At 27.5% G+C, this 21,556-nt stretch overlaps 1 protein-coding gene across 1 annotated transcript; it reads right to left on the bottom strand.

Annotated features, from left to right (window-relative positions):
* Nucleotides 1–704: 704 nt before the first annotated feature.
* Nucleotides 705–21,204, bottom strand: LOC122503836 (dynein regulatory complex protein 9). Its single transcript, XM_043614566.1, has 7 exons — nt 21,071–21,204; nt 19,255–19,421; nt 16,442–16,543; nt 16,112–16,352; nt 15,616–15,822; nt 15,083–15,214; nt 705–903 (listed from the first exon to the last, which is right to left on the bottom strand). The coding sequence occupies exons 2-7, from the start codon at nt 19,401–19,403 to the stop codon at nt 706–708; spliced, it is 1,029 nt and encodes a 342-aa protein (XP_043470501.1). The 5' UTR covers nt 19,404–19,421; nt 21,071–21,204; the 3' UTR covers nt 705.
* Nucleotides 21,205–21,556: the final 352 nt, after the last annotated feature.

Below are 21,556 nucleotides of genomic sequence, written 5' to 3'. Positions count from 1 at the left end.
TGCTTAGAATTTTATTAAAATTTTTTTAAATAATTGAATTGTCTTGGAAGATTTTATTAAAATAGTAGATATTGGGAATCATATTGAATTAAGGGAAATTTTTGAAAATTAATGAATTTCAGAGAAGAATTTAATTATCTCCAAAGATAATTGAAATTTTGACAATAATTTCAACAAATTTTAGAACATAATTAAATTTTTACGATCAATTTTATTACTTTTAAAAATTAATTGAATTTCTTCAATCATTTGTAATTTCTCTAAAATTCTTCAAATTATATCTTGCAATTTACGAACTTTTTGTGAGCTTTTTCAATCAAATTACGGACTTTATGGACCTTTTTTTTTTAAAAAAAAATCGATTTTCACGGACTGGAAGCGCATATTTGCGGATTACGGGATTTACGGACCTAGTTTGAGCCCTGTAATAAGGATATCAAATTGAAACAAAAAACGTATGAAAATTATTGCAAGGCAAAGTTTTTTGATTCTATAATATTGTCTCAATTTGAGAATCTTGGTGAAACTGTAAAAACAAAATAAAAAATGAAAAAGAATGTGAATTTTAAGCTTCGAAACTTTTTTATTATGAAGGAAAGATAGAATTAAGATTATAAAATACAATATAATATAATCATTGCGCTATTATATATATGTAGTATACAACATATATATGCGCTACAGAATTGAGATGCTGTGGCGAGATTATTTTTTGATTTTCGTTGAACGCTTCTTCTTATCCTCTGGTCGATAGGGTCCCAGTTTCCGGCGAACCATCACGCCTCTCCACCAAGCTTGAATCTTGATTGCACTTCTTCTAACATGTTCCTCGTGTTCCTTTTGCTTCCGGATGGCTTCCTTCTCCGCGAGATACGTGTCTATGAACGCTTGCCTACTATCATACTGTGAATCCACATGCATCCATTATTACATCTATTAGATTTACCTTCATTTTTCAAGCGCATTTCTCTTCTCTTGTTATATTATATAACTTTTTTTCTTCATTAAAATTTCTCAGCAAAAATTTATTGTCTCATGGTGGAAATAAATATATTCTTTTCTTGCGCAAATCTATATTAAAAATCGTTTCATAATATCAAATAATAATATCAAGTTTCAGTAATAATTTTATGATAGTTCTTCGAGATTTAAGTTGTTTCAAAAGAAATCATTGTGGCAATCCTACAAATGTTTGAAATTAATAATACCAAAACCAAACATTTAGATCAATTTGATATATATTGGGTACCAAATTTAGGTGGCGTGACTAGCGGCCCGCCATCCGCCAGACACCTGAAAAACCCATAGGCGTCGCAACTAAATAACACGACATGATCCATTCTTCATTCTTTCTTTTTTGTGATAAATTCTTTCACTATAAAGTTGAATATAAATATTCTACGAACATAATGTAACATAAAAATCGATTGTTTAATAACAATTAAATATTTTAAAAGCTCTTAGTTTCGTAAAACTCGAAAATTCGATTGTCTGCTGATTGGCGGATGGAGTATTTTGACTAGTTATTTTGCCAAACCTATCTTACCAAAGTAAATTCTTGTAAATAAACATCTAACGAACAATAGAGAATTGAAAGGAATTTTGCAAAACTGATTTTAGAAAAGTAAATTCTTGTAAATAAACATCTAACGAAGCTATGAGTTTTAAACAATTCAATTGTTAATGAACAATTAATTTTTATGGTAACTATTGATCATTAGATGTTTATTTACTAGAAATTACTTTTGTAAAATAATTTTGGCAAAATTACTAGTCAAAGTTCTCCATCCGCCAATTAGCAGACAATCGAATTTTCGAGTTTCGCAAAGCTAAGGGCTTTAAAAAATTTATTTGTTGATAAACAATTGGTTTTGTTGTTTCCTGTTGCTCATTAGATGACTATTTACGAGAATTTTCTTCAGTAAAATAATTTTGTCAAAAGTACTAGTCAAAATTCTGCATCCGCCAATTAGCAGACAATCGAATTTGCGAGTTTCGCGAAACTAAGGGCTTTAAAAAATTTATTTGTTGATAAACAATTGGTTTTGTTGTTCCCTGTTGCTCATTAGATGACTATTTACGAGAATTTTCTTCAGTGAAATTATTTTGGCAAAATTACTAGTCAAAATTCTCCATCCGCCAATTAGCAGACAATCGATTTTTCGAGTTTCGCGAAGCTAAGGGCTTTAAAAAATTTATTTGTTGATAAACAATTGGTTTTGTAGTTGCCTTTTGTTCATTAAATGTTTATTTACTAGAAATTACTTTTGTAAAATAATTTTGTCAAAATTACTAGTCAAAATTCTCCATCCGCCAATTAGCAGACAATCGAATTTTCGAGTTTCGCGAAGCTAAGGGCTTTAAAAAATTTATTTGTTAATAAACAATTGGTTTTGTTGTTTCCTGTTCTTCATTAGATGACTATTTACGAGAATTTTCTTTAGTAAAATAATTTTGGCAAAATTACTAGTCAAAATTCTCCATCCGCCAATTAGCAGACAATCGAATTTGCGAGTTTCGCGAAACTAAGGGCTTTAAAATTTTAATTGTTAATAAACAATTGATTTTGTAGTTGCCTTTTGTTTATTATGTTTATTTACTAGAAATTACTTTTGTAAAATAATTAGGGCAAAATTACTAGTCAAAATTCTCCATCCGCCAATTAGCAGACAATCGAAATTTTCGAGTTTCGCGAAGCTAAGGGCTTTAAAAAATTTTTTTGTTAATAAACAATTCGTTTTGTTGTTTCCTGTTGCTCATTATATGCTTATTTACTAGAAATTACTTTTGTAAAATAATTTTGGCAAAATTACTAGTCAAAATTCTCAATCCGCCAATTAGCAGAAAATCGATTTTTCGAGTTTTGCGAAGCTAAGAGCTTTAAAATTTCAATTGTTAATAAACAATTCGTTTTGTTGTTTCCTGTTGCTCATTATATGCTTATTTACTAGAAATTACTTTTGTAAAATAATTTTGGCAAAATTACTAGTCAAAATTCTCCATCCGCCAATTAGCAGACAATCGAATTTTCGAGTTTCGCGAAGCTAAGGGCTTTAAAAAATTTATTTGTTGATAAACAATTGGTTTTGTTGTTTCCTGTTGCTCATTAGATGACTATTTACGAGAATTTTCTTTAGTAAAATAATTTTGGCAAAATTAATAGTCAAAATTCTCCATCCGCCAATTAGCAGACAAACGAATTTTCGGGTTTTGTGAAGCTAAGGGCTTTAAAAAATTTATTTGTTAATAAACAATTGGTTTTGTTGTTTCCTGTTGCTCATTAGATGACTATTTACGAGAATTTTCTTTAGTAAAATAATTTTGGCAAAATTACTAGTCAAAATTCTCCATCCGCCAATTAGCAGACAATCGAAATTTTCGAGTTTCGCGAAGCTAAGGGCTTTAAAATTTCAATTGTTAATAAACTATTGGTTTTGTTGTTTCCTGTTGTTCATTAGATGATTATTTACAAGAATTTAAATTTTTTAAATAATTATGGCAAAATTACTAGTCAAAATTCTCCATCCGCCAATTAGCAGACAATCGAATTTTCGAGTTTCGCGAAGCTAAGGGCTTTAAAAAATTTATTTGATAATAAACAATTGGTTTTGTTGTTTCTTGTTGCTCATTAGATGACTATTTACGAGAATTTTCTTTAGTAAAATAATTTTGGCAAAATTACTAGTCAAAATTCTCCATCCGCCAATTAGCAGACAATCGAATTTTCGAGTTTCGCGAAGCTAAGGGCTTTAAAAAATTTATTTGTTAATAAACAATTGGTTTTGTTGTTTCCTGTTGCTCATTATATGCTTATTTACTAGAAATTACTTTTGTAAAATAATTTTGGCAAAATTACTAGTCAAAATTCTCCATCCGCCAATTAGCAGACAATCGAAATTTTCGAGTTTCGCGAAGCTAAGGGCTTTAAAAAATTTTTTTGTTAATAAACAATTGGTTTTGTTGTTTCCTGTTGCTCATTAGATGACTATTTACGAGAATTTTCTTTAGTAAAATAATTTTGGCAAAATTACTAGTCAAAATTCTCCATCCGCCAATTAGCAGACAATCGATTTTTCGGGTTTCGCGAAGCTAAGGGCTTTAAAAAATTTATTTGTTAATAAACAATTGGTTCTGTAGTTGCCTTTTGTTCATTAAATGTTTATTTACTAGAAATTACTTTTGTAAAATAATTTTGGCAAAATTACTAGTCAAAATTCTCCATCCGCCAATTAGCAGACAATCGAATTTTCGAGTTTCGCGAAGCTAAGAGCTTTAAAAAATTTATTTGTTAATAAACAATTGGTTTTGTTGTTTCCTGTTGTTCATTAGATGATTATTTACAAGAATTTAAATTTTTAAAATAATTATGGCAAAATTACTAGTCAAAATTCTCCATCCGCCAATTAGCAGACAATCGAAATTTTCGAGTTTCGCGAAGCTAAGGGCTTTAAAAATTTAATTTGTTAATAAACAATTGGTTTTGTTGTTTCCTGTTCTTCATTAGATGACTATTTACGAGAATTTTCTTCAGTGAAATAATTTTGGCAAAAGTACTAGTCAAAATCTCCATCCGCCAATTAGCAGAAAATCGATTTTTCGAGTTTTGCGAAGCTAAGAGCTTTAAAATTTTAATTGTTAATAAACAATTCGTTTTGTTGTTTCCTGTTGCTCATTATATGCTTATTTACTAGAAATTACTTTTGTAAAATAATTTTGGCAAAATTACTAGTCAAAATTCTCCATCCGCCAATTAGCAGACAATCGAAATTTTCGAGTTTCGCGAAGCTAAGGGCTTTAAAATTTCAATTGTTAATAAACTATTGGTTTTGTTGTTTCCTGTTGTTCATTAGATGATTATTTACAAGAATTTAAATTTTTTAAATAATTATGGCAAAATTACTAGTCAAAATTCTCCATCCGCCAATTAGCAGACAATCGAAATTTTCGAGTTTCGCGAAGCTAAGGGCTTTAAAAAATTTATTTGTTGATAAACAATTGGTTTTGTTGTTTCCTGTTGCTCATTAGATGACTATTTACGAGAATTTTCTTCAGTGAAATTATTTTGGCAAAATTACTAGTCAAAATTCTCCATCCGCCAATTAGCAGACAATCGAATTTTCGAGTTTCGCGAAGCTAAGGGCTTTAAAAAATTTATTTGTTAATAAACAATTGGTTTTGTTGTTCCCTGTTGCTCATTAGATGACTATTTACGAGAATTTTCTTTAGTAAAATAATTTTGTCAAAATTACTAGTCAAAATTCTCCATCCGCCAATTAGCAGACAACCGATTTTTCGAGTTTCGCGAAGCTAAGAGCTTTAAAAAATTTATTTGTTGATAAACAATTGGTTTTGTAGTTGCCTTTTGTTCATTAAATGTTTATTTACTAGAAATTACTTTTGTAAAATAATTTTGGAAAAATTACTAGTCAAAATTCTCCAACCGCCAATTAGCAGACAATCGAATTTTCGGGTTTTGTGAAGCTAAGAGCTTTAAAAAATTTATTTGTTAATAAACAATTGGTTTTGTAGTTGCCTTTTGTTCATTAAATGTTTATTTACTAGAAATTACTTTTGTAAAATAATTTTGGAAAAATTACTAGTCAAAATTCTCCATCCGCCAATTAGCAGACAATCGAATTTTCGGGTTTTGTGAAGCTAAGAGCTTTAAAAAATTTATTTGTTAATAAACAATTGGTTTTGTAGTTGCCTTTTGTTCATTAAATGTTTATTTACTAGAAATTACTTTTGTAAAATAATTTTGGCAAAATTACTAGTCAAAATTCTCCATCCGCCAATTAGCAGACTATCGAATTTTCGAGTTTCGCGAAGCTAAGGGCTTTAAAAAATTTATTTGTTGATAAACAATTGGTTTTGTTGTTCCCTGTTGCTCATTAGATGACTATTTACGAGAATTTTCTTCAGTGAAATTATTTTGGCAAAATTACTAGTCAAAATTCTCCATCCGCCAATTAGCAGACAATCGATTTTTCGAGTTTCGCGAAGCTAAGGGCTTTAAAAAATTTATTTGTTGATGAACAATTGGTTTTGTAGTTGCCTTTTGTTCATTAAATGTTTATTTACTAGAAATTACTTTTGTAAAATAATTTTGTCAAAATTACTAGTCAAAATTCTCCATCCGCCAATTAGCAGACAATCGAATTTTCGGGTTTTGTGAAGCTAAGAGCTTTAAAAAATTTATTTGTTAATAAACAATTGGTTTTGTAGTTGCCTTTTGTTCATTAAATGTTTATTTACTAGAAATTACTTTTGTAAAATAATTTTGGAAAAATTACTAGTCAAAATTCTCCATCCGCCAATTAGCAGACAATCGAATTTTCGAGTTTCGCGAAGCTAAGGGCTTTAAAAAATTTATTTGTTGATAAACAATTGGTTTTGTTGTTTCCTGTTGCTCATTAGATGACTATTTACGAGAATTTTCTTTAGTAAAATAATTTTGGCAAAATTAATAGTCAAAATTCTCCATCCGCCAATTAGCAGACAAACGAATTTTCGGGTTTTGTGAAGCTAAGGGCTTTAAAAAATTTATTTGTTAATAAACAATTGGTTTTGTTGTTTCCTGTTGCTCATTAGATGACTATTTACGAGAATTTTCTTTAGTAAAATAATTTTGGCAAAATTACTAGTCAAAATTCTCCATCCGCCAATTAGCAGACAATCGAAATTTTCGAGTTTCGCGAAGCTAAGGGCTTTAAAATTTCAATTGTTAATAAACTATTGGTTTTGTTGTTTCCTGTTGTTCATTAGATGATTATTTACAAGAATTTAAATTTTTTAAATAATTATGGCAAAATTACTAGTCAAAATTCTCCATCCGCCAATTAGCAGACAATCGAATTTTCGAGTTTCGCGAAGCTAAGGGCTTTAAAAAATTTATTTGATAATAAACAATTGGTTTTGTTGTTTCTTGTTGCTCATTAGATGACTATTTACGAGAATTTTCTTTAGTAAAATAATTTTGGCAAAATTACTAGTCAAAATTCTCCATCCGCCAATTAGCAGACAATCGAATTTTCGAGTTTCGCGAAGCTAAGGGCTTTAAAAAATTTATTTGTTAATAAACAATTGGTTTTGTTGTTTCCTGTTGCTCATTATATGCTTATTTACTAGAAATTACTTTTGTAAAATAATTTTGGCAAAATTACTAGTCAAAATTCTCCATCCGCCAATTAGCAGACAATCGAAATTTTCGAGTTTCGCGAAGCTAAGGGCTTTAAAAAATTTTTTTGTTAATAAACAATTGGTTTTGTTGTTTCCTGTTGCTCATTAGATGACTATTTACGAGAATTTTCTTTAGTAAAATAATTTTGGCAAAATTACTAGTCAAAATTCTCCATCCGCCAATTAGCAGACAATCGATTTTTCGGGTTTCGCGAAGCTAAGGGCTTTAAAAAATTTATTTGTTAATAAACAATTGGTTCTGTAGTTGCCTTTTGTTCATTAAATGTTTATTTACTAGAAATTACTTTTGTAAAATAATTTTGGCAAAATTACTAGTCAAAATTCTCCATCCGCCAATTAGCAGACAATCGAATTTTCGAGTTTCGCGAAGCTAAGAGCTTTAAAAAATTTATTTGTTAATAAACAATTGGTTTTGTTGTTTCCTGTTGTTCATTAGATGATTATTTACAAGAATTTAAATTTTTAAAATAATTATGGCAAAATTACTAGTCAAAATTCTCCATCCGCCAATTAGCAGACAATCGAAATTTTCGAGTTTCGCGAAGCTAAGGGCTTTAAAAATTTAATTTGTTAATAAACAATTGGTTTTGTTGTTTCCTGTTCTTCATTAGATGACTATTTACGAGAATTTTCTTCAGTGAAATAATTTTGGCAAAAGTACTAGTCAAAATCTCCATCCGCCAATTAGCAGAAAATCGATTTTTCGAGTTTTGCGAAGCTAAGAGCTTTAAAATTTTAATTGTTAATAAACAATTCGTTTTGTTGTTTCCTGTTGCTCATTATATGCTTATTTACTAGAAATTACTTTTGTAAAATAATTTTGGCAAAATTACTAGTCAAAATTCTCCATCCGCCAATTAGCAGACAATCGAAATTTTCGAGTTTCGCGAAGCTAAGGGCTTTAAAATTTCAATTGTTAATAAACTATTGGTTTTGTTGTTTCCTGTTGTTCATTAGATGATTATTTACAAGAATTTAAATTTTTTAAATAATTATGGCAAAATTACTAGTCAAAATTCTCCATCCGCCAATTAGCAGACAATCGAAATTTTCGAGTTTCGCGAAGCTAAGGGCTTTAAAAAATTTATTTGTTGATAAACAATTGGTTTTGTTGTTTCCTGTTGCTCATTAGATGACTATTTACGAGAATTTTCTTCAGTGAAATTATTTTGGCAAAATTACTAGTCAAAATTCTCCATCCGCCAATTAGCAGACAATCGAATTTTCGAGTTTCGCGAAGCTAAGGGCTTTAAAAAATTTATTTGTTAATAAACAATTGGTTTTGTTGTTCCCTGTTGCTCATTAGATGACTATTTACGAGAATTTTCTTTAGTAAAATAATTTTGTCAAAATTACTAGTCAAAATTCTCCATCCGCCAATTAGCAGACAACCGATTTTTCGAGTTTCGCGAAGCTAAGAGCTTTAAAAAATTTATTTGTTGATAAACAATTGGTTTTGTAGTTGCCTTTTGTTCATTAAATGTTTATTTACTAGAAATTACTTTTGTAAAATAATTTTGGAAAAATTACTAGTCAAAATTCTCCAACCGCCAATTAGCAGACAATCGAATTTTCGGGTTTTGTGAAGCTAAGAGCTTTAAAAAATTTATTTGTTAATAAACAATTGGTTTTGTAGTTGCCTTTTGTTCATTAAATGTTTATTTACTAGAAATTACTTTTGTAAAATAATTTTGGAAAAATTACTAGTCAAAATTCTCCATCCGCCAATTAGCAGACAATCGAATTTTCGGGTTTTGTGAAGCTAAGAGCTTTAAAAAATTTATTTGTTAATAAACAATTGGTTTTGTAGTTGCCTTTTGTTCATTAAATGTTTATTTACTAGAAATTACTTTTGTAAAATAATTTTGGCAAAATTACTAGTCAAAATTCTCCATCCGCCAATTAGCAGACTATCGAATTTTCGAGTTTCGCGAAGCTAAGGGCTTTAAAAAATTTATTTGTTGATAAACAATTGGTTTTGTTGTTCCCTGTTGCTCATTAGATGACTATTTACGAGAATTTTCTTCAGTGAAATTATTTTGTCAAAATTACTAGTCAAAATTCTCCATCCGCCAATTAGCAGAAAATCGATTTTTCGAGTTTTGCGAAGCTAAGAGCTTTAAAATTTCAATTGTTAATAAACAATTCGTTTTGTTGTTTCCTGTTGCTCATTATATGCTTATTTACTAGAAATTACTTTTGTAAAATAATTTTGGCAAAATTACTAGTCAAAATTCTCCATCCGCCAATTAGCAGACAATCGAATTTTCGAGTTTCGCGAAGCTAAGGGCTTTAAAAAATTTATTTGTTAATAAACAATTCGTTTTGTTGTTTCCTGTTGCTCATTATATGCTTATTTACTAGAAATTACTTTTGTAAAATAATTTTGGCAAAATTACTAGTCAAAATTCTCAATCCGCCAATTAGCAGAAAATCGATTTTTCGAGTTTTGCGAAGCTAAGAGCTTTAAAATTTCAATTGTTAATAAACAATTCGTTTTGTTGTTTCCTGTTGCTCATTATATGCTTATTTACTAGAAATTACTTTTGTAAAATAATTTTGGCAAAATTACTAGTCAAAATTCTCAATCCGCCAATTAGCAGAAAATCGATTTTTCGAGTTTTGCGAAGCTAAGAGCTTTAAAATTTCAATTGTTAATAAACAATTCGTTTTGTTGTTTCCTGTTGCTCATTATATGCTTATTTACTAGAAATTACTTTTGTAAAATAATTTTGGCAAAATTACTAGTCAAAATTCTCCATCCGCCAATTAGCAGACAATCGAATTTTCGAGTTTCGCGAAGCTAAGGGCTTTAAAAAATTTATTTGATAATAAACAATTGGTTTTGTTGTTTCTTGTTGCTCATTAGATGACTATTTACGAGAATTTTCTTTAGTAAAATAATTTTGGCAAAATTACTAGTCAAAATTCTCCATCCGCCAATTAGCAGACAATCGATTTTTCGAGTTTCGCGAAGCTAAGGGCTTTAAAAAATTTATTTGTTGATAAACAATTGGTTTTGTAGTTGCCTTTTGTTCATTAAATGTTTATTTACTAGAAATTACTTTTGTAAAATAATTTTGGAAAAATTACTAGTCAAAATTCTCCATCCGCCAATTAGCAGACAATCGAATTTTCGAGTTTCGCGAAGCTAAGGGCTTTAAAAAATTTATTTGTTAATAAACAATTGGTTTTGTTGTTTCCTGTTGCTCATTATATGCTTATTTACTAGAAATTACTTTTGTAAAATAATTTTGGCAAAATTACTAGTCAAAATTCTCCATCCGCCAATTAGCAGACAATCGAATTTTCGAGTTTCGCGAAGCTAAGGGCTTTAAAAAATTTATTTGTTGATAAACAATTGGTTTTGTAGTTGCCTTTTGTTCATTAGATGACTATTTACGAGAATTTTCTTCAGTGAAATAATTTTGGCAAAATTACTAGTCAAAATTCTTTATCCGCCAATTAGCAGACAATCGAATTTTCGAGTTTCGCGAAGCTAAGAGCTTTAAAAAATTTATTTGTTGATAAACAATTGGTTTTGTAGTTGCCTTTTGTTCATTAAATGTTTATTTACTAGAAATTACTTTTGTAAAATAATTTTGGAAAAATTACTAGTCAAAATTCTCCATCCGCCAATTAGCAGACAATCGAATTTTCGGGTTTTGTGAAGCTAAGAGCTTTAAAAAATTTATTTGTTAATAAACAATTGGTTTTGTAGTTGCCTTTTGTTCATTAAATGTTTATTTACTAGAAATTACTTTTGTAAAATAATTTTGGAAAAATTACTAGTCAAAATTCTCCATCCGCCAAATAGCAGACAATCGATTTTTCGAGTTTCGCGAAGCTAAGGGCTTTAAAAAATTTATTTGTTGATAAACAATTGGTTCTGTAGTTGCCTTTTGTTCATTAAATGTTTATTTACTAGAAATTACTTTTGTAAAATAATTTTGGCAAAATTACTAGTCAAAATTCTCCATCCGCCAATTAGCAGACAATCGAATTTTCGAGTTTCGCGAAGCTAAGAGCTTTAAAAAATTTATTTGTTAATAAACAATTGGTTCTGTAGTTGCCTTTTGTTCATTAAATGTTTATTTACTAGAAATTACTTTTGTAAAATAAGTTTGGCAAAATTACTAGTCAAAATTCTCCATCCGCCAATTAGCAGACAATCGAATTTTCGAGTTTCGCGAAGCTAAGGGCTTTAAAAAATTTATTTGTTAATAAACAATTGGTTTTGTAGTTGCCTTTTGTTCATTAAATGTTTATTTACTAGAATTTTCTTCAGTGAAATAATTTTGGCAAAAGTACTAGTCAAAATCTCCATCCGCCAATTAGCAGACAATCGATTTTTCGAGTTTCGCGAAGCTAAGGGCTTTAAAAAATTTATTTGTTAATAAACAATTGGTTCTGTAGTTGCCTTTTGTTCATTAAATGTTTATTTACTAGAAATTACTTTTGTAAAATAATTTTGGCAAAATTACTAGTCAAAATTCTCCATCCGCCAATTAGCAGACAATCGAATTTTCGAGTTTCGCGAAGCTAAGGGCTTTAAAAAATTTATTTGTTGATAAACAATTGGTTTTGTTGTTTCTTGTTGCTCATTAGATGACTATTTACGAGAATTTTCTTTAGTAAAATAATTTTGGCAAAATTACTAGTCAAAATTCTCCATCCGCCAATTAGCAGACAATCGATTTTTCGAGTTTCGCGAAGCTAAGGGCTTTAAAAAATTTATTTGTTGATAAACAATTGGTTTTGTAGTTGCTTTTTGTTCATTAAATGTTTATTTACTAGAAATTACTTTTGTAAAATAATTTTGGAAAAATTACTAGTCAAAATTCTCCATCCGCCAATTAGCAGACAATCGAATTTTCGGGTTTTGTGAAGCTAAGAGCTTTAAAAAATTTATTTGTTAATAAACAATTGGTTTTGTAGTTGCCTTTTGTTCATTAAATGTTTATTTACTAGAAATTACTTTTGTAAAATAATTTTGGAAAAATTACTAGTCAAAATTCTCCATCCGCCAATTAGCAGATAATCGAATTTTCGAGTTTCGCGAAGCTAAGGGCTTTAAAAAATTTATTTGTTAATAAACAATTGGTTTTGTTGTTCCCTGTTGCTCATTAGATGACTATTTACGAGAATTTTCTTTAGTAAAATAATTTTGTCAAAATTACTAGTCAAAATTCTCCATCCGCCAATTAGCAGACAATCGATTTTTCGAGTTTCGCGAAGCTAAGGGCTTTAAAAAATTTATTTGTTAATAAACAATTGGTTTTGTTGTTTCCTGTTGCTCATTATATGCTTATTTACTAGAAATTTCTTTTGTAAAATAATTTTGGCAAAATTACTAGTCAAAATTCTCCATCCGCCAATTAGCAGACAATCGAATTTTCGAGTTTCGCGAAGCTAAGGGCTTTAAAAAATTTATTTGTTAATAAACAATTGGTTTTGTTGTTTCCTGTTGCTCATTATATGCTTATTTACTAGAAATTACTTTTGTAAAATAATTTTGGCAAAATTACTAGTCAAAATTCTCCATCCGCCAATTAGCAGACAATCGATTTTTCGGGTTTCGCGAAGCTAAGGGCTTTAAAAAATTTATTTGTTAATAAACAATTGGTTCTGTAGTTGCCTTTTGTTCATTAAATGTTTATTTACTAGAAATTACTTTTGTAAAATAATTTTGGCAAAATTACTAGTCAAAATCTCCATCCGCCAATTAGCAGACAATCGATTTTTCGAGTTTCGCGAAGCTAAGGGCTTTAAAAAATTTATTTGTTGATAAACAATTGGTTTTGTAGTTGCCTTTTGTTCATTAGATGACTATTTACGAGAATTTTCTTCAGTGAAATAATTTTGGCAAAATTACTAGTCAAAATCTCCATCCGCCAATTAGCAGACAATCGATTTTTCGAGTTTCGCGAAGCTAAGGGCTTTAAAAAATTTATTTGTTAATAAACAATTGGTTCTGTAGTTGCCTTTTGTTCATTAAATGTTTATTTACTAGAAATTACTTTTGTAAAATAATTTTGGCAAAATTACTAGTCAAAATCTCCATCCGCCAATTAGCAGACAATCGATTTTTCGAGTTTCGCGAAGCTAAGGGCTTTAAAAAATTTATTTGTTGATAAACAATTGGTTTTGTAGTTGCCTTTTGTTCATTAGATGACTATTTACGAGAATTTTCTTCAGTGAAATAATTTTGGCAAAAGTACTAGTCAAAATTCTCCATCCGCCAATTAGCAGACAATTGAATTTTCGAATTTCGCGAAGCTAAGGGCTTTAAAAAATTTATTTGTTGATAAAAAATTGGTTTTGTAGTTGCCTTTTGTTCATTAAATGTTTATTTACTAGAAATTACTTTTGTAAAATAATTTTGGCAAAATTACTAGTCAAAATTCTCCATCCGCCAATTAGCAGACAATTGAATTTTTGAGTATTGTGAAGCAAAGAGCTTTAAAAAATTTAATTCTTGATAAACAATTGATTTTGTTGTTGGATATTGTTCCTTAGATGTTTCTTAACAAGAATTAATTTTAGTGAAATAATTTTGGTAAAATTACTAGTCAAAATACTCCATCCGCCAATTAGCAGACAATCGAATTTTCGAGTTTTGCGAAGCTAAGAGCTTTAAAATTTCAATTGTTAATAAACTATTGATTTTGTAGTTGTCTTTTGTTCATTATATGTTTATTTACTAGAAATTACTTTTGTAAAATAATTTTAGCAAAATTACTAGTCAAAATACTGCATCCATTTTTATGTTACATTATGTTTGTAGAATATTTATATTTAACCCTATAGTGAAAGAATTTATCACGAAAAAGAAAGAATGAAGAATGGATCATGTCGTATTATTCGGTTGCGATGCCTATGGATTTGTCAGGTGTCTGGCGGATGGCGGGCCGCTAGGTTTACGGCACCCCAAATTTACTCGTTTTGAACCAAATTGGTACCAAAAAATACATTTGTCTAAATTTGTAAAATTTGATACTAGTACTGCTAATACTTTTACTATTTATCATTACTCGTACTGCTAATAATATACCACTATTGCTTATGACTATTTTTAACGAGGAAACAGATTTATTAAGGAGGTGAAAATCCTCAAATGTCGCGTATGATATATAAGTTAACGATTTTCAGATTGAGTTTACTAGTTAAAATACAGTAAAGAAGCTTTTTGACGTAAAACAATCGCATTTAATTTCTGTAGAGTGCCAGGGTAATAAACGCAGTAGGGCGCAGTTTCTCTGTCCTCGCCTTTTGCATTTTCATGAGTTCCAGAATGTCACCTTGATATTGCCATACCCAATTTTATCCTTTCCTCTGTGTGTTATTACAGGCACACATTATTTTACAAGTCTGACAAAAAAAATATATAAAAAATTACCCGCACCCTTCATCTATATTTTTGAAAATTAATTTAACAATTAATATGAAAAATTGATATACATATATAGAGATATCGATAAAAAAAATCCGAATTTTCTTTAGTAAGAAGATTATTTACCAGATGAGATAAAACTGTGATATATAATTGCCAAAACGGCTATAAACGTATAACCGTTAAATAAGGGTTAATTTGGAAATGATATAATGAAAATATTTTTCTTAGATATGGTAAAATTTACAACTTTTCGTGTGTATATACAAGATAAACGAGGAGACGTATAAAATATGGTATTAAATTTCCCCCATGAGAAAATAAGATTGCTCATAATTTCATAAAGTTTCTTGACATATAAACTTCATTTTACTATATACTATATATATAAGTGTGTGTAGGTAGAAGTTTTCATGTCACATGCGCCAGTTAATTTGCCCCTTGAGGTATGATGATATAATAATAATCGTTCGCAAATCAAACATATACCTCACGTTTGAGATCCTCAAGAACGCTTCGACGAATTTCTATTTCGTTTCTGAGTTGTCGGATTTCATCCTCATACATCGTTGATTCTTTGACGTGCCTCTGTTTCCTATGCACTGACTGCTTCTCATTCGCCTCAAAAAAAAAGGAAAAAAAATTGATAAGAAAAATAGAGAATAAAAGGAAAATAAATAGTAGATAAAAAAAATGGATTCAAACGTGAAAAAAAGGAAAGTTTTTAAATTATTTTAAAAATTAGTGATGTACAGAAATATATCTGCTTGGAAAATTAATTTTTTTCTCTCACAAGCGGTATTAATTTCGTCAATTTTGGTATATAAGGAAATTCAAATCAACAGTATGCAATAATGAATAGCATATATGTTATTAAACCAATAACAGTATTTGTATTCGAACGATATTGAATTGCGACAAACAAATATGTCATTGATTCGATAACTTTTTTTTCTCAGTGTATTTTTTTGGGCGAGGGGGGGGGGTTCCTTTTTGTGATAGAAAAGCAATTGCGATCTTACAGCCAAGTTCTGCAGGAGAAAGGCTTCGATATTCTCAGTTACACGACGTTCATTCTCCTTGAGAATAATACACTCCCTCTGAGCTAAATTCAGACTCTTTAAAGTAATATTCCCACGTAAAATACTTTGCTGACATTGTGTCTTTTTCCAAGCAGTTATATAGTTCAACTCCACATGTGCCTTACTCGTCATCTCGTTCATTTCCCTCTGTAAAATATTTTTAACCATAAAAATAATTCTCATGAAAGCAATTTTTTTCATTTTTTTATTCTTTTTGTATTTTCATGATTGTTGTTTGTTTCTTGTGTTTCTTTCGCTTTTTCTTTGTTTGTTTTGTTTGTTGTTTCTTTGATTTGTTCGAGGATTTGTTTTATTTTTTTTTATTTGTTTTTTATGTTTCTTTGATTTGTTTTAGTATTGTTCATTCTTTGATTTCTATTCTTGAAAGTTTGTTTTTCTTCGCGTTTATTTCACAACTATAATTTAAATATTATACCTTTCTATCAAGTAATTTTTGCTGCAAACTTTCAGCCTCCTCTTTATTAGTTAAAATTTCCCCGTCTCTGATTTGGCAGAGACTCGACAATTCCTTCTCCAATTGTAAACTTTCCGTTAATAAAAATTCTTCTCGGCTTTTTCGACTTTCCTCCTTTTCGACTTCATCGATCAACATGTCGAGATATCCATTCTTGTGAAAAATCTTCTTCGTCTCTGTCACAAGCCTCTCTATGTACAAACTGCGCATTATTACATTAAATGAAGATAAGAGAAGGGAAAAAAAAGAGGAGTTAATTTAATTTTAGAAAAAGTAATTTCTTTAACAGACCCATCTCGTTGTAATTTATCAAATATTGCACGTTGCTCGATAAAATTCTCCACGACATTATTCGAATTATTATTTCCATTTTGTTGAATTTTCTTTGAGTATCTAATAAAATGAAAATATTGTAATATAAGTGTCGCATATGATTTATTTGAAAGTACGTAAAATCAAAAGATGTTTAATTATTTCTAGAAAGAGTCGAATTTATATACCAAAAAAGCATTGAATTTATTAAGAAAAGTATTTATTATTTATTTTTGTAATAAGTGTCAAATTGATACCAAACGGCGATAAATTTGTACCAAAACAAGGTTGCCACAAAAATTTTATTTTGTTTTTCCCTGATTTCCCAGACAATATTTTTAGTTTTTCCCTGACCCTAAAGAATATTTTGATTCACTCTAAAAATTATAAGAAACTCAAAAAATTTTCTATTATATTTATTTACAAATTTCTTTAATTGTAAAAATTTTTCGAAAACATCAATAACTTATTTTTTTATTAAATATTCAATCATTACTATTTTTCATAGGAATTAAAATTCTTCAAAACATTCAAATTCAAATATTTTTAAAATTCAATAACTTATAAAAATATTTTTATAAAACATGAAAATATCGATCAATCCGAGTCTTTGACTCGGAGTTATCGATTTTTTCAAATTAAAGATGATAGAGTGATGAAATTGAATGTTTTTCAAAATTTCCTTCGACAAATTATAATAAAATTTTATCGATTAATTACATTTTTCAAGCAAATCTATTAAAATTGTATCAAAAATAATTGAAATTCTATGACGAGTATTATTATTATTGAAAATAATTGAAACCCTATAAAAAAATATTATTATTTACGAAAATAATTGAATTATTGTGAAAAAATTTATAAAAAATTTGGAAATGATTGAATTCTTGTGAAAATTTTTATTATTTACGAAAGTAATTAAATGTTTGCGAAAAATTTTATCAATATTATTTTTAAATAGAAAACTGAATTAATATAAACAAATTTTGAAAAATAATTGAATTTTCAAAATTCGATTATATCTAAAAATGGATTCTATAATAATTTAAAAATTCAATTATAATCAAAAATTTTAATTAAAATTAATTTTTAAATTAATTTTTATAAGAAAATTCTACGATAATCCAATTATTTACGTACAAAAATAAATAATTTATTGAATAATTGAATGTTTTCTAACATTGAATTCATTTGCCAAAATATAATAAAATTTTTGAGATTAATTACATTTTTCGATGAATTCGATTAAAATTGTATGAAAAATAATTGAAATTCTACTATGAGTATTATTATTTAAAAAAATAATTGAAATTCTGCTATGAGTATTATTATTTAAAAAAATAATTGAATTCCTAAAAAGAATTTTATTATTAATGAAAGTAATTGAATCTCAGTAAAAAAATTTATTATTTATGAAAATAATTAAATTATTGCGAAGACATTTATAAAAAGTTTGTAAATAATTAAATTTCTGTGAAATTTTTTATTAATTTATGAAAATAAGTAAAAGTTTGCGTAGAATGTTATTAACAGTTTTTTTAAATAATTGAATTCTTTTGGAAAATTTGATATTAAAATAGTAGATATTAAAAATCATTGCATTAAAGAAAATTTTTGAAAATAATTGAAATTTTGACAAGAATTTTATTAAAATTTTTTAAAATAATTGAATTTCAGAGAAAAATTTTATTATTTATATAAGGATATTTGAAGTTTTAATGAGAATTTTTTTTAATTTTTGAACATAATTGAATTTCTGCGAAGAATTTTATTATACTTTTGAAAATAATTGAATTTCTGCAATCATTGGTATAATTTTTCTAAAATTCAATTGTTTTTAATATTTTTAACTATAAAATTCTTCGAGAAATACATTATTTTTAATAATTAATAAAATATATGAATATTAATAAATGTAACTAATTTCAGAAGAATTTGAATCATTACAATTTTTCAAGAAACTAAGTTCTTTAAAATTTCTAATTAAATTCACTTAAAAGCAGGCTTAAAAGTGAACCAAACATTTGGACCAATTTGATGCTTTTGGTACTTAAACCAAATTGATACCAAAAAAGAACATTTGGCTAAAATTAAAAATTTGTGTACATTTGTTTGATACCAAAAGTTTGAAATTAATACAAAAATTTAAATCAATTCGATACTTTTGGTACCAATTCGACTCTTTTTTAACCAAGTTGACACAAAAAAAAACATTTGCCTAAATTGAAAATTTTTGTACTTTTGTTTGGTACCAAAATTTTTAAATTAATACCAAAACCAAGCATTTGGATCAATTTGATACTTTTCGTATTTAAATTTGACTTTTTTTTTTAACCAAATTGTTGCCAAAAGAAAATATTAGGCTAAAATTAACAAATTTGTTTAATCGTTTTCATATTGACCTGTCATATATTTAAAAAATCAATGTTTCAAACGTAAATTTCAGCCAAATTTATTTTTTGAAAATAACGGAAAAAATAAATTAAACTGAAATTTGTATTTTCCACATTGATTTTTCAGGCATCAGGGACCAATGAAAATATCTGTACAAATTTGATATGTGGTTTTACTTTCCGGCTGTTCAAATTTGAAAACAAATTGTCAATTTTCGTACTAAATTGAAAATTTTTGAATCAAATTGACAATAAGAGGGAAAATTTGTATCAATGCAAAACGAACGATGTAAATTTGAGTCTTTTGGAAAGAATTCTTGTAAATTCTACGCCACTGTTTTGAAATATTCCCTATATACAGTCCTTATGTCAAGTTACATGCATTTCTGAAACTGGTACCTCACTTCCGGTGGAATGCAGTCGATATCAATGCCTATATGCACTGATGGCTTCTTTAGTGTGTACTGGTATATGGCTAATGCGTCTGTGCATTCCTCCAATGCTGATAATATAGCTCCATGCTCCAAAACAGAAAATTCTGATTCCATGTTCCAAATATCCTTGACCTTCAAATTTTTTCTTTCTTTTATTAAATTATATATATTACGAATTAAATTTTTGCCTCCATTCACATTTTTAATTTCGAATTGACACCCGTTTCTCACACATGGGAATTTAACACAAAAAATATTAATTTTTAAATTAATTTTTAGTTATCGTGGGTACATTAAAATTAATACTTTGTCACGAAATTTAAAAATTAATTTTTAAATAAAAAAACAGATTTTAATAGTTTAGAATTTTTTTCTCTTAATAAACATTAATTATTATTTTCATAAATTATCTTCAACATGAATATAACTTTTATTTGAACCAACAAAATTTTATTCAAACCAAAGAAAATTTTCTTCGACAAAAATATAATTTTTATTTGAACCAAATAAAATTATATTCAAATTAAATAAAATTTTATTTGAATTAAATTAAATAAAATTAATTGGAATCAATTCAACTTGTATTCGAACCAAATGAAATTTATTTGAACCAATTAAACTTGTATTCGAACCAAATGAAATTTATTCAAACCAAAGAAAATTTTCTACAACACAAGTATAATTTTAATTTGAACCAAATAAAATTGTTGGTATTTAAACCAAATAGAATTTTATTCAAATAAAATAAAATTTATTGTCACCAATTAAAATTTGTATTTGAACCCAATAAAATTAATTTGAACCAATTTAACTTGTATTCGAACCAAATGAAATTTATCTGAAGCAATTAAACTTGTATTTGAACCAAATAAAATTTTCTTTAAAATAAATATAATTTTTTTCAACGCCATTTAACTTTTATTTGAACCAAATAAAATTTTCTTCGACACAAGTATAATTTTTATTTAAACTAAATAAAATTGTATTCAAACAAGATAGAATTTTATTCAAATTAAATCAAATTAATTGAAACCAATGTAACTTGTATTTAAACCAAATAACATTTTATTCAAATTAAATAAAATTTATTTAAACCAATTTAACTTGTATTCGAACCAAATGAATTTTAGTTGAAGCAATTAAATTAGTATTCGAACAAATTAAAATTTTCTTCAAAGTGAATAGAATTTTTTTCAAAACGAATGTAACTTTTATTTGAACCAAATAAAATTTTCTTCGACAAAAATATAATTTTTATTTGAACTGAATAAAATTTTATTCAAACCAAATAGAATTTTATTTAAATTAAATCAAATTAATTGAAACCAATTTAACTTGTATTTGAACCAAATGAAATTTATTTGAACCAATTAAACTTGTATTCAAACTAAATAGAATTTTATTCAAATTAAATAACATTAATTGGAACCAATTAAACTTGTATTCGAACCAATTGAAATTTATTTGAACCAATTAAAATTGTATTTGAACCAAATAAAATTTATTTGAAACACAAAAAGTCTAGTTAGCTCTGAGTAATTTTTTTCCTGAGTGTAAGGACAAAAAAAATTAATACCGCAGAAATAAAGAGAGAATGATACATATATATATATATTAGAAGAAAAAGTTTTTTCATCTCCTGGTAATAAGCAAGTACACAGTGCAATAAAAATCGATAATGAGGAGTATGAATTTCTCTCTCTCTCTCTCTCTCTCTTTCTTTTTTTATTTTCGTTTCTTCAAAGCACTTTTGAGAACAAATGATCGTTAATGATAATTACCTGAATGGTTGCGGGCTTATCATGAATATATGTCCAATTTAGTTGGTCGTTTGAAACAATCAATGAATTAACAAGATTCTGAGTGGTATCATGTTGTCGTGTGGTGAACTATTTCGTTTCGTGCCTACATATATATATACATGCATGGAGTTGTTGTATTCAGTCTAGTGACCAGAAGGAGTGTACAACCCTAAAACCAGTTTGATCCATTTTAGTAACGTTTCCCTAGAAACGGATGGAGATGGAGTAGTTATATGACCTCACCTAACGCAGGAAATATGTTCGCTGTTTATGTTTCCACAGGACTTAAGCTTAACGGTTATTATATATGTTTCGTTGGCCTTTCTTTTTATTATTAATACTTTACGTTTCTCCCTTAACTGAATTGAATTACATTTTTTATGACACTTCTTCTTTTTAACTTTATATAATAAACTCTATGTATAATATATTAGTTTCATAATAATAATAATTATTATTATTATA

This window comes from Leptopilina heterotoma, unplaced genomic scaffold (assembly GCF_015476425.1).
Source record: "Leptopilina heterotoma isolate Lh14 unplaced genomic scaffold, ASM1547642v1 Lhet_270, whole genome shotgun sequence".
NCBI classification, from domain to species: domain Eukaryota; kingdom Metazoa; phylum Arthropoda; class Insecta; order Hymenoptera; family Figitidae; genus Leptopilina; species Leptopilina heterotoma.
Note: the sequence above shows the minus strand (reverse complement) of the source record. Positions and strands in the feature narration are given on the sequence as shown.